Genomic DNA, 13,491 nt, shown 5'->3' on the forward strand with positions numbered 1-13,491 from the left:
GGAACTTGCCAAAGCAATCTCTAAACCATTAGCTGGTGACTGAAAAGGGAAAACAAAGTGCATATCCTCAAAAAGGGGAAAACGAATTATAGATCAGTCTGCCTTTGATACTCAAAGATACCTGAACAAATTATAAAACAATTTTTTCAAACCTGGAGGATAATAAGGTGATAAGTAATAGCCATGGATTTGACATGGATTTGTCAAGAAAAAAATATCATGCCAAATTAACCTAATTTCCTTCTTTGACAGAATAACAGGCATAGTGAAAGAGGGGGCAATAGTCATAATATATCTGAACTTTAGTAGGGCTTTTGACATTGTCCCACATGACATTATCATAAGCAAACTAGAGAAATATGGCCTTGATGAAATTACTGTGTGCACAACTGTTTGAAAGATCATACTTCAAGAGTAGTTGTCAATATTTCACTGTCAAGCTGGGAAGACATATTAAGTGGGCCCTGACACTATTCAATATTTTTTATTAATGACTTGGATAATGGAATAGAGACTATGCTTATAAAATCTGTTGAGGACACCGAGCTGGGAGGGGTTGTAAGTACTTCGGAGGACAGGATTAGAATGCAAAATTATCTTCATAAATTGGAGAAAAGGTTTGAAATCAATCAGATTGCATTCAGTAAAGACAAACGCAAAGTACTACACTTACAAAAGACAAAAAATCCAATGCACAAACACAAAATGCAGAATAACTACATAAAAAGATCTGAGGGTTATAGTTGATCACAAATTGAATGCGAGTCAACAATGTGATGCTACAGCTAAAAAGACAAATTAAATTTGGGATTTATTAACAGGAGTGTCGTATGTAAGATGGGAGATAACTGCTCAGCACCTGTGAGGCCTCAGCTGGGAAACTCAGTGTCCAGTTTTGGGCACCACACTTTATTACAGATGTCAACAAACTGAACAGAGTTCAGAGAAGAGCAAAAAAAAATAAAAGGTTTAGAAAACATGACCTGTGAGGAAAGGTTAATCGAATGGGGTATGATTAGTCTAAAGAAGAGACAGCTGATAACAGTCTTCAATTCTATAAAAGATTGGTAAGAGGACTCTGATTAACAGTTCTCCATGCCCATCGAAGTTAGGGCAAGAAGTAATCAGTTTATGGCTAGAGTCACAATGGAAATTTGGCATGCCAATGCTGAGCATTGCCACAATTAATTTTTAGGTGCCTAGAAAATCACCAGGATGCACAAAGCTTGAGTTCAGCATGAATGTTCCCTACACAAAAATGAATGGGGAGAGATGGAACGGATGTGAACAAGCACTCAAAATATGATCCACAAAAGACAACTCACCTCCCTAGGCAGCTCCTCACCTAAGCTAGGCAGTGGGAGATGCCAAGCCAAGGGGTCTGTACTAAATCCCACCCCTCTCAGAGATAGCCACCTAAATCCAGGCGGCAAGGAAACACCTCCTTCTGCAGGGGATTCTCAGCTACAACATTTTTGTGAGAGGGAGGATGAGGGCTACAACCTCCCTTCGGTTTGTCCACTGGTTAGTGTACTCACCTGGAAGGTGGGATACCCCCTCATTCAAGACCCCATTCCAAGACCCCATTCCACTTGAGAGGCAGCATGGATCTGAGCAGGGATCTGCCATTTCTCAAGTGTCTGTCCTAGCTGCTGGACTATGTGATATTCTGATGCTGGGCTGCTCAGTCTCTCCTGTGAAATCTGTTTCATTCTTGATCATGGTGGATTTTGATTTAAATCATGGTGATTTAAATTAACAATTTAAATCATCATATAATCACCAAATGGATAGCCTCCTTAAGTCATCAACTTTTCCATTTGTACTTCAGTTATTTTCTCAAGAGAAGTGCATTCTCATTGTATTGATTTATAGCTAGAGCCTTTACACTAAATTTAGTATATCTTATAGTGTGCCCTCATAGGCAGCAAAAACTATTTATATTTATTTTAAACAATTATAAAGCTTAATGTTTTCAGATTCTTAATTGTACATTTTTAGTATGCTAGAAAATGGTGAATGATATATTGCTTATTTACTACATAATTAACTTATTGTCAAGATGCATTAGGATGGTAACTGAAATTTTATTAAACAACCTTAAATGTTTTGGATACATTAACCCCTCTTATCAAAACATTTCACATTTACAACTACATTTATTGAACACAAGGGTTAATTGTAGTCAGTGAATTAAACTGATTATTTCAGGTCAGCCTAGGAAAATTTTCAAATATGCTTAATAGAAAATAACTAGAGCTTAAGTTCTAATTCACTAATTTTCAAGAGAATGAGGACAGTCTAATAAATTAGTTAGGCTGTCCTTTAAATTTATAAAGCTAGTAGATCTCATCCCTTCCCTCATTTTTATTGATAGACCAAAAGAGAAAGACAAGTTTCCTATGTTTCGACTCCCAATCGATTTTTCAAGTTTCAATGAATTAGTCCACATGAAGAAAATATTCTTTCTGTGCCTGCAGAAGAGGTTATTTATGTCAAAAGCTGAGTTAGTACTTCAAGAAACTCTCGTTCCAAGTGTTTAGCTGGTGACTGCCACCAGTTCAGTGGTGTGACTTTCTTTAAAACATCATCAGGTAACAGGTACTACTTGAATAGTTCACCTGCAGCCCTGAAATTTATTATTGTTGGCATGACTGATGGGGGATTATAAGATATTCATGTCTTTTCAAAGATAATTGCTCATGGCTCAGATATCTCCTCAGTCAGCTCCTTGAGTATTCTAGGATGCATTTCATCAAGCCCTGGTGACTTGAAGACATCTAATTTAAGTAATTTTTAACTTGTTCTTTCCCTATTTTAGCCTCTTCTGATCCTACCTCACTTCCACTGGTATTCACTATGTTAGATGTCCAATCACCACCAACCTTCTTGGAGGGGTTCACCTTCAGCAGGAGGTTCATTAGCATATCCACTGACACCAAAATGCTTGGAAGAAACCCCTACCCCTGCCTTAAAGGAACAGAGTTAGTTTTCACAAGTACACCAGGAACAACATTTTGCAAAAGTGGGGCCTGGATTGGGGAACCCTCTGTTCCCCCTCTCTGTCCCCAGGAGGTCAGTTGTGTGGCTGCTCCCCTCCAGGAGGACAGTTACACAGTTCCCTCTTAAAACCTGAGCCACAGGTGAGGTGCCTGGGATTACAGATGCAGATCCAGCAAATTTCTCCTGGGCAAGCCTTCCCCTGTAATTAATGGGGAGACATCCCTGTACTCCCCCACATTCCTCCTTAACTTCCTTCTCTGGGCCCCCCTCTAGGACATATACCCTGTGCTCCCTAGAGTGGAATCTATCCCCGGTTCAGCTGTGAGCTCACAACTGACAGACAGAACAGCCCCCCCCCCCTTCCCCATACTGGTAGGCATTGCACTCTCCTCCCCCTTTAATTGGGTTTGCCTCCGGTTACAGAGCCCATGGAATCCACATCCACTGCAGCAGTCTTTAGGACTCCATCATTTTTCTCTGGGCTTTCCTCTAGGACACATTTTTCTATGCATTTTAGAGTGACTCCTGTTCCTTGCTTAACTGCAACTTCCTGGCAGCCAGCAACTTGGACAGTCTTCCTACCATCAGGCAAAACATTCCCATCCCCCTCCCCCCCCACCCCCACACACCCTGGAGAAAAACCTGTTTTAGCCTTGGGATAAGAGCTGACCTCAACCACTCCCACCCTTGTCAGCAGACAGTAATTCCTCTACAACAGTGGAGCAAAGAGACACTCTCCCATTTCCCCAGCAGTTTCTGTAACTTTACTTTTTCCTCTCTGGGGCTTCAGCACAAGATTCCTTCTTGCTGCTGCCAGACCCCAGGACAGCTTGAGCCACATTAAAAAAGCTGTTCCCCAAAATAATTTGTGTGAGATTATGAGGAATCGCAACCACGGTTAATTCAGCTTGCAAATCCTCAGTTTCCATGTGCACTTTAGCCAGTGGATGGACTAGATGACCTCTTGGAGGTCCCTTCCAGCCCTACATTTCTATGATTTTATGTAGCCGATGGAGAGAGATAACAGAGACAAGCAAATATGAAGGATACCCTTAAAGGTGAGTCATATTCTCTGATCTTGAATGATCACTGCAAACACATCCGAAATATTATGTAGACGTTACAGTATCTCTCCATTCAGCCCCTCCCAGAAACTAAAGGAAATCCTCTCTTGATCACTGAGCAAGCCTCCTTCTGGTAAATGTGAGGGGAGGAGAGTCCTTCCCTCAAACCATCCACACAGGGACTCCTATAAATTGATATTAATTTATCTCTTCCTTCATCTCCTGTAACGATGCTGCGTTTGGTGGGACACAACTGAGAGTATCAATTCAGGATAAATTGCTTACAGCAGGGCAGTTACAGCTCAAAGCTGTTATTGGGACAAATGGGACAAATGGTTATTGGGACAAATGGTTATGAAAACCAATACCCCAGTAAAAGAAAAATGGTTCTCTTGATCCCAAAGGGCCAAGCCCCAGAGCCAGGTCAATATATATCAGATCTTACCCACAAATCACACTGTTGCCAATCCTTTAGAATCTAAAATCTAAAGGTTTATTCATAAAAAGAAAGAAATATAGATGAGAGCTAAAATTGGTTAAATGAAATCAATTACATACAGTAATAGCAAAGTTCTCAGTTCAGGCTTGTAGCAGTGATGGAATAAACTGCAGGTTCACATCAAGTCTCTGGAGTACATCCACAGCTGGGATGGGTCATTCAGTCCTTTGTTCAGAGCTTCAGTTTGTAGCAAGGTTCCTCCAGAGGTATGAAGCAGGAGTGAAGACAAAATGGAGGAGTTTCCAGGGCCTTTTATGTTCTCTGCCCTGTGGAAGGACACCCCTTTGTTCTTACTGTGGAAAATCACAGCAGCAAGGTGGAGTTTAGAGTCAAATGGGCAAGTCACATGTCCATGCAACACTCAGTTCTTTACAGGCAACAGCCATGGCTCCCATGCTACCTTGAACGTTCCCGGGAAGACTTCTTATGTGGATTGGAGTCTCCCAAGGTCCATTGTCAGTTAAGTGTTTCTTGATTGGGCACTTAATTTGCAAATTCCTTTCTCAAGAAGCTGACCAAATGCTTCACTAAATGCTATTTAGAATCAAACACAATGAGATACAAGTACATAGCCAATATTTATAACTTCAACTACAAAAAGGCCACACATACAGACAGCATAATCATAACCAGCAAATCATAACCTTCTCAGACACCTCACACAACAACCTTTGTACAATATTTGCTGCAAATATATAACAGTGGTTGCAACAATGATCTATACGGTCACAGTTTATGTCAATAACATCACATCCCCAGAAAATGGTTTCACTGACATTTCATTGGAGGGATCCCACGTTTATTTTTCCTCCATGACTTGAGCAAATTTGCTCAGTTTGCAAGTTAAAATTTAAAAAAAAAAAAAGTGCTACAAACTAGACCACTGATCAGCAAGTCATGCTGTACCCATTCTATATCTCTCACAGAAGCAGTACCCTGATCCAACACACATAGCTCAGGTTGAGATGGTCCACAGAAATAAAGCATATTAGCACTTCTGTGAAACTGCGGCTATCTCATCTTTCATTTAAAAAACATTAACAAACAAAATGTAATCCTCTAGCAATTATGGATGCGAAGAAAACTTCAAAAATTTAAACAGTGTAACTGATGCAGACACATCTATGCAAATCCGCAAAGAATAAAATAACTCAGAGGTGTCAACTGCCCCATTCATCTCACTGATATGTTAACTCCAATGCCTAAAGATGCTAATTTAAATACCATGATTGTTAATATTTTATTTCTTATGGACAGGGAGGATCACAAATCTGCACAATTTACTGAGAGTGACATCTCATTTTCATCCAAGTGAACGGTGTTTTGGAGATATTGCCAGATATTTTTTTTCCCCCACGGTCAAGCCCAAGGAGCTCAGCAGAGGTCATAGACACATTCAAGCCCCAACAACTGGGAACCAAGCAGAGCTCAAAAAGCACAGTCATATCTACACAATGTACTCTGAGTAGTGTCTCATTTTGGTGATTCACATGGACAAAGCTTATTTTGGGGGTGGAATTTGGAAGGGTACCAACATCTTCCCTCCGCAATTTGACCCCTAACCGATGAGTGTTTGATAGGGGTACTTACAGTGCAGTTAAGGTATACATCACTGCCCCCCTTCATGTAAAGATTCCACAATTGTAAATTTGTTAGAAATTCTGTTGATGCACAAACCAAAATAAAGCCAGTTCAGTATTCCATAGGGGTATATGCTCTGTATTGCTAAAGAATAATGGAGTTTGAGTTTTGCTGAACTCAGTGCTCTGGAAGGGCATGAGATACCAGTGGGCAACCTTAAATAACTTCATTAACACAGAGTTGTCAGTGAACAATCAGTAAGGTAAGCACCTATATGACTTTGCATATATCCAGGAAACAGATCTGTGAGAAAGAAGATGCTTATTTTTATTTAAAGCACAGTGATTTTTCAATCCGTAAGCACTCTTCAAAAGGCTATGGGGAGGTCTCTAACATTGGTGATGAGGGAGCAGTCAACAAATCAGCCTGTTCAAAATTAATAAAGCACAGCCTCAATAGAGCACTCTGCATATCATATAATAGCCATATGTTCAAAATCTAAACTGAACCTATGGGTTAGAAAGTTACAAGGCTTGGCAGCCCTGGAAATGACAATCACCAGTTTACAGAATAAAAGGTGCATATACATTAAGCTATTGACTCTTTTTAAGAGTAACAGCCGTGTTAGTCTGTATTCGCAAAAAGAAAAGGAGTACTTGTGGCACCTTAGAGACTAACCAATTTATTTGAGCATGAGCTTTCGTGAGCTACATCGTATGCATCCGATGAAGTGAGCTGTAGCTCACAAAAGCTCATGCTCAAATAAATTGGTTAGTCTCTAAGGTGCCACAAGTACTCCTTTTCTTTTGACTCTTTTTAGACCACCCAAGAAGCAGTAAAAGAATGACTTCTCAAAGTGCTTGAGTCTTCATTACATACAGAACATTTTGAAGTATCAGAGGGGTAGCCGTGTTAGTCTGTATCCACAAAACAACAAGGAGTCCGGTGGTACCTTAAAGGCTATCAGATTTATTTGGGCATAATCTTTCGTGGGTAAAACCCCACTTCTTCAGATGCATGGAGTGAAAATTACAAATCCAGACATAAATATATATTGGCACATGAAGAGAAGGGAGTTATCTTACTGTGCCAATATATATTTATGTCTGGATTTGTAATTTTCACTCCATGCATCTGAAGAAGTGGGTTTTTTACCCACGAAAGTTTATGCCCAAATAAATCTGTTAGTCTTTAAGGTGCCACCGGACAGAACATTTTGAGTGGACCATACACATGAGCCAAAGCACTTTTACTGCGTTTTGAAGTAATGCAGAAAGCTTTTTTTCCCCACCGAGTACATACTGATAATGAAGATTGGAATAACTAATACAGTCAAACAATAAAACAATTGTCCAATATACTTTAGAAATATTCCCAAACAAAAACTAAATAGTTACACAACTTGCCCTACAGAGAATACTAAGAAACAAAACAGGAGCCACAAACCTCACTGTAACACTTTTTTGTCTCTTCTCCTTGTCAGTTTTATTTTCCTTACCTACATTTTGCCAGTTACAGTTAAAGTTGCCCAGCTTTATTTATGCAAAACACTATGCATGTAAAAGACCATTTAAAAATATGAAGATAGAATAACTGAAGTTTACAACTTGAAAGAACATCCAGCCTAAAACCCAACCAAAAAAATACATCACCAAATTCTGCATTAGGGAAAGCAATTAAAAGCTCTTTAAAAAGGGGGCAGGGGTAATTGAATTTATGTTTTCAAGTGGATCCGAAATAACAAAATTTTTAAAAAGCTAAAATCTGAACAATCATTTAAGGAAGGCTCTAACACACCCACCACACAATGGCCCCAAAAGACAAACTAAAAGAATACACACAAAACTTAGAAATACAAGTATTCCATTACATACAGTGCCCCCAAATCCAAAAAATGACCTTTCAACCACAAGTCTTCCTTAGTGCAAAGTATTTTAAAAAGCATCTGAACGACAAGGAAGCTTTCACAGTGTAGTCACATCACCGAAGCAATAAAACATGTCAGTAAAATAAATTTTATTACATTTGTATATTATTAAATATACATATTTGTGACAGGTTTCAGAGTAACAGCTGTGTTAGTCTGTATTCGCAAAAAGAAAAGGAGTACTTGTGGCACCTTAGAGACTAACCAATTTATTTGAGCATAAGCTTTCGTGAGCTACAGCTCACTTCATCGGATGCATACTGTGGAAAGTGTAGAAGATCTTTTTATCCCCCCACACCACCCTCCTGCTGGTAATAGCTTATCTAAAGTGATCACTCTCCTAGGAGGTTAGTCTCTAAGGTGCCACAAGTACTCCTTTTCTTTTTACATATTTGTGAAATGGTGTCAATTCAATCAACTGCAGAGCAATGTGATACATTGCATTTAGCAAGTATCTTTCACAATCTCACCTGCACTCTATTCACAAATTCACTTGCCTCAGGATTTACTCTACCATTTCAAACCTTCTGAGCAGCTTAAAAAAGCTGACTGTCACAATAGTTCTCTATTTCACAAATATGTAATTTCCTTCCAAATATACATTTGTCTACAGTACACTACAGATAATATGCAATCATACACAAAGTGTAAGGTCACATGCCTCACAACCCATCATGACTAGTAAACAAGAGCTTATACCACTGGACAAGAGAAATTCTAGGTTTTCAGTGAGATATGGTGCACTTGCTTCTAACACTGACAGGTCCAAAAAGCAGAACTTTGAAATCATGATGAGTTTATGACACAGGCATTTTATGAGTGCCAAGGATAAATCATCTCTGGTAGGAATGACATATTCCCTGGAGTCATCTTCCCTCTGGAAATGCCCCATCCTCATTTCAGGTGCTCATACAGCTGACCTCTGGCTAGTATGTTTCTGAACATATATATTTAATTAACGTGTTGTTTAGGTCATAAAGGCCATTTCACAGTCCACACTTCCAAAGCAAGGGAATGTGGATCTCTCTAGTGGCTGTGAGGGGCACGCACCCCCTATCGTTTCCTAGTTTCACTGAGTTTAAGACCAGAAGGGACCATTAGACTCCTAGTTTGACCTCCTGTATGCCACACGCCATTACTTTTCACCCAGATACCACTATATTAAGCCCAAACACTTTAGTCAGAGTCAGACTAAAACATTTCAGTCCTCAGGAGACTAAACTGTATGCCAGTAGGACAGAACGGGGACAGACTAAGATACCCTGAATGCCCAAGGCCCCTACAATGTCAGAGAATCGATTAGGAGTGATATGCCCAGATCTTGGCAGGTAAACCATACCCCATGCTGCAAACAAAGGCAAAAAGCCACCGAAGTCCCAACTAATGGGGGGAAATTCTGTTATATTTTCTGTAGAAGTTGGTATTTCCACTACCATCACCACAATGGTCTCCCTCCAAGAGCAAACATAGTGAGGGAATCAGGAGGGACTCCAATAGCTGCCAACAAATAATAAACCAAACCTGTATATCCATGGATTTTCATAGTCTAGCTGTGTGCACAAAAACAAGCTCATATTACTATTAACCATCCTTATTCCTCCCCCCTTTATTTGATTCACCAACCCATTACATCTTCCTTAGACACAGGCCTAGTCTACATTAAAAAAGTGGTGCTACTTTAACTAAATTGCTTTCAAATCAGTCTAGTCAAACTGGGGCAAATTCCTAGCATAAATGCATTTACACTGGATTAACCCTCACTTCAATCAGTTTGATAATTTAAAAATGATGTAAACTGGTGAACCTTTTCTAATATAGCGGCGCCCTAAGACTGTAAATCTAAGAGAGGAACGCTGTGTTGTTTGGGGCTTTTTTGGGGGAGTAGAAAGAGAGAAGAGTATCTGTGTAATCATAGGTCTATAACCTGCATCCTTCACTGGCCCTCCCTTTCCAAGTGTATGTTATATCTACATTTATAAGTCCCTCAGAGTATAGGCCCATCTTCTAAGTGTTCCACAGAGAAAGCAGGTATAGTTACAGTCACTATAAAATAAATAAATTTGCAGTGGGAACACACTGGCATGTTCTAGAGCTTTCCACAGTGACTGCTTCATAATTAGTACATTTTTTAACTCAGTTTCATTCTCATTTTCAAATCATTGCCCACTTCTTAGAACACAGACACTTGCCCCAACCAGTTAATACACTACCCCATCTGTAACCGGCTCCAATCCCACCAGGCCAAATTTCAGAATTCCCCTTGCTGTCCAGCAGCACGACTCCACCTTACTACAGCAGTCCAACATGACCCCTTGATTTTTAACCCTCTTTCATAAACTTGTCCCACACAACAACAGCTTCCGTTACACTTCCCCCGCCCCAGCCAAGCCTTCCCGCCCCACCGACGGCCCAAGCAATCCCCACGACCGCCCAGGGGTCTCCCGGCGGGAGTGAGATGGAAGAAGGCCCACAGCTCCCGTCTCTGCTCAAGGCGGGAAGAGCGTGATCCCCCTCAACGCCCGCACCCTCCGGCCGCCGGGGAGCCCAATACTGTGGACACGCCCCGCGCCTCATGGAAGACCCCACCCCCGAGCCCGCCGCCTCAGTTACCGTTGGGCGATGCTGAGGAATCGTGTGGAAGCATCCTGGGCGCTATTCAGCTCCATGGGAGTTGCGCGCCGCTCATGCCTCCGGCTCCCCCGTCAGGAACCGGTTCTCCCGCTGGGAGTAGCGACCGACAGTGGCTCAGCTCAGAGAACATTCCGTCCCCCGGGCGGTGGGACCCAACCCGACCCGGAGTCTCCCTCCATCCCCCGGCGCATCAATCACAGCTCTCCAAACCACCTACCAGCTTGCTCCGCCCCAGCTGTTCCCACAGACCCCGCCCCCCAGCGGTGCATAGTGGGATCTGTAGTTCTGAGGCCGAAGCCTGAGGGGAGCTTCCGGCTACGGCGCGGGGTTCCTAGGGTAGGAATACAAGCATGATTTATAAGGTCCCTGGCAGACAACCTCCAAATCACGCTCTGCTGTAGCGGTCTGTAAGATTCATCTAGCCGCTTTGCTCCACGACAGCGTCCTGTGCCCCTTTCATATAGTACATAATGTGTGACAAAGACCCCCACTGAGGAACACACAAAAATTACCCTGGTGGGAGGCTGAAAATAGTGTAGGATCCCCTCCCCTGGGCAGCTGGTTGGTGGATGGCCTGGTAAACCGTATACATAGTCAGAGAGTCATTTGTTTACAAACTACCAGCTTCATTGCAGTCCAGTCTTCAACAAATTGCAGTTGCAATTTACTCCAAATTACAACTCTTTTGTGCTCTGCCAAACTGCTGGGGGGTGCTCGACCCCTGGCTCTGCCCCAGGCCTCACCCCCGCTGCACTCCTTCCCCTGTATCAAAAGCTTTGCTAAAGTCAAGGTATATCACACCCACCGCTTTCCTCATATCCACAGAGCCAGTTATCTCGTCATAGAAGGCAATTAGATTAGTCAGGCATGACTTGCCCTTGGTGAATCCATGCTGACTGTTCCCGACCACTTTCCTCTCCTCAAAGTGCTTCAAAATTGATTCCTTGAGGGCCTGCTCCATGATTTTTCCAGTTACTGAGGTGAGGCTGACTGACCTGTAGTTCCCCGGATCCTCCTCCTTCCCTTTTTTAAAGATGGGCGCTACATTAGCCTTTTTCCAGTCATCTGGGACCTCCCCCAGCTCGCCATGAGTTTTCAGAGATAATGGCCAATGGCTCTGCAATCACATCTGCCAACTCCTTTAGCATCTTCAGATGCAGTGCATCCAGCCTCATGGACCTGTGCTCATCCAAGTTTTCTAGATGTAAGCAGTGTCAGGATGAGCTCCACCCTGACATCTGGTGGTGAGGTGTGGCAAGTTGTGGAAAAGAACTTCAGGGGCCAATCTCATTTGCATAGGAACACCCACCACGCCTAGAATGAGACCATAGCTGCCCAAATAGTCACTTTGGCTGCTGTGGGATCCCCAATGTCTCTGTTATTGGGGCAGGAAGAATAAATTGTTATTACCCTGATTATGGGAACTGTGCTTGGAACTGTACGTGGCCTTTTGTTATGATGGAGGGATTCACCATCAACTAAGTAGCACTCGCTAGGCAAGGGTCATGGGTTCCAAAACTGTGTGAATGGAAAGAGGCTCGGGACAAGTATTAATACTTGGTGGCATGGGCCCCTTGGGGAGGGTCTTACATGCTAATTGCACTTCCTCCTCTCTCTACTGTGGAATATCAGAACTAATTTTGATTTCATTAGAAGTCTGGTTATAGGCTGCTGAGCTCACTTTGGGCTGACAGTGCACCAGCACTCCCCTACTACAGGGGGCTCCCCTACTACAAGCTGAATTCACCTAAGAGCTGAAATCACTGAGTGTTGTGTTAAGTAGTGGGGGAGTCTGAAGATATATTGTGGAGCAGTTTGCGGGACAGCTGGTGAAGCAGTTCGACGTGGAGCAGTTTGTAGATGGCAGGAGCTGCTTGTGGGCCGTGGAGCTGAGCGAAGGAGCTCATGGAGCGGCTGGCGGAGCGGAGCACAGCTGAGCGAAGGAGTTCGTGGGGCGGCTGGCGGAGCGGAGTGCAGCTGAGCGAAGGAGTTCGTGGGGCGGCTGGCGGAGCGGAGCGCCGCTATGGAGCTATGGGGCGGTCAGTTTCAGATCATGTAAGGTGCCTCTTACCCCCGTCCCATTTCCACCCAGGTTGGGAGGTAAAGCTCCACAGATAAACTTTCGAACTCTGGGGCTGCCCTGACCAGGGACAGAGACTTTTGGGGCATTGGACTTTTGGGACTTTGGGTGATTTGGGGTTGCTGGACTCAAGAACCAAAGGGAAAAGGGCATGCCCCAATTTGCTTGGGGTGGGTTTTTTTTTTGCTCATGGGTTGTGTTATGAATCCTGTTGGTGGTGTTTCCCCAACATAATGCCACATTGTTTCTCTCTGTTATTAAAAGGCTTTTCCTACACTCAGACTATGTGCTTGCGAGAGGGGAAGTATTGCCTCTTGGAGGCGCCCAGCGGGGGCGGTATATATTTGTCCCAGGTCACTGGGTGGGGGCTCGAGCCTGTTTGCATTGTGTTATTGGAATGGATCCCCTAGATATTGAACCCGGCCCTTGTTGCTGCCAACTCTGACGGGCAGAAGGGTTACATAAATAGGCCTGAACCACTTCTTTCTCCACAGAGGGCTGGTCACCTTCTCCCGATACTGTGCTGCCCAGTGCAGTAGTCTGGAAGCTGACCTTATTCGTGAAGACAGAGGCAAAAAAAGCATCGGTCCCTTAGAATTTGTTCTACCTACTTATGCTAAACAATCTGTTCCATCTTGCATTTACCTGTGACACTCAGAGTACCTTTCCCAGACCTAAAGAAGAACTCTGAGCTAGTCTACACTAA

At 42.9% G+C, this 13,491-nt stretch overlaps 1 protein-coding gene across 1 annotated transcript in view; it reads right to left on the reverse strand.

Moving 5' to 3' along the window:
- Nucleotides 1-10,797, reverse strand: part of GARNL3 (GTPase activating Rap/RanGAP domain like 3) — a 208,890-nt gene extending 198,093 nt beyond the window's left edge. The window contains exon 1 of the mRNA XM_077835615.1: nt 10,685-10,797. Within this exon, the coding sequence (XP_077691741.1) occupies nt 10,685-10,740 (56 nt within the window). The 5' untranslated portion in view covers nt 10,741-10,797. The remainder of the gene's footprint in view (nt 1-10,684) is intronic.
- Between the last annotated feature and the right edge of the window lie 2,694 nt (nt 10,798-13,491).

Source organism: Eretmochelys imbricata, chromosome 16 (genome assembly GCF_965152235.1).
Source record: "Eretmochelys imbricata isolate rEreImb1 chromosome 16, rEreImb1.hap1, whole genome shotgun sequence".
Lineage (NCBI taxonomy): Eukaryota > Metazoa > Chordata > Testudines > Cheloniidae > Eretmochelys > Eretmochelys imbricata.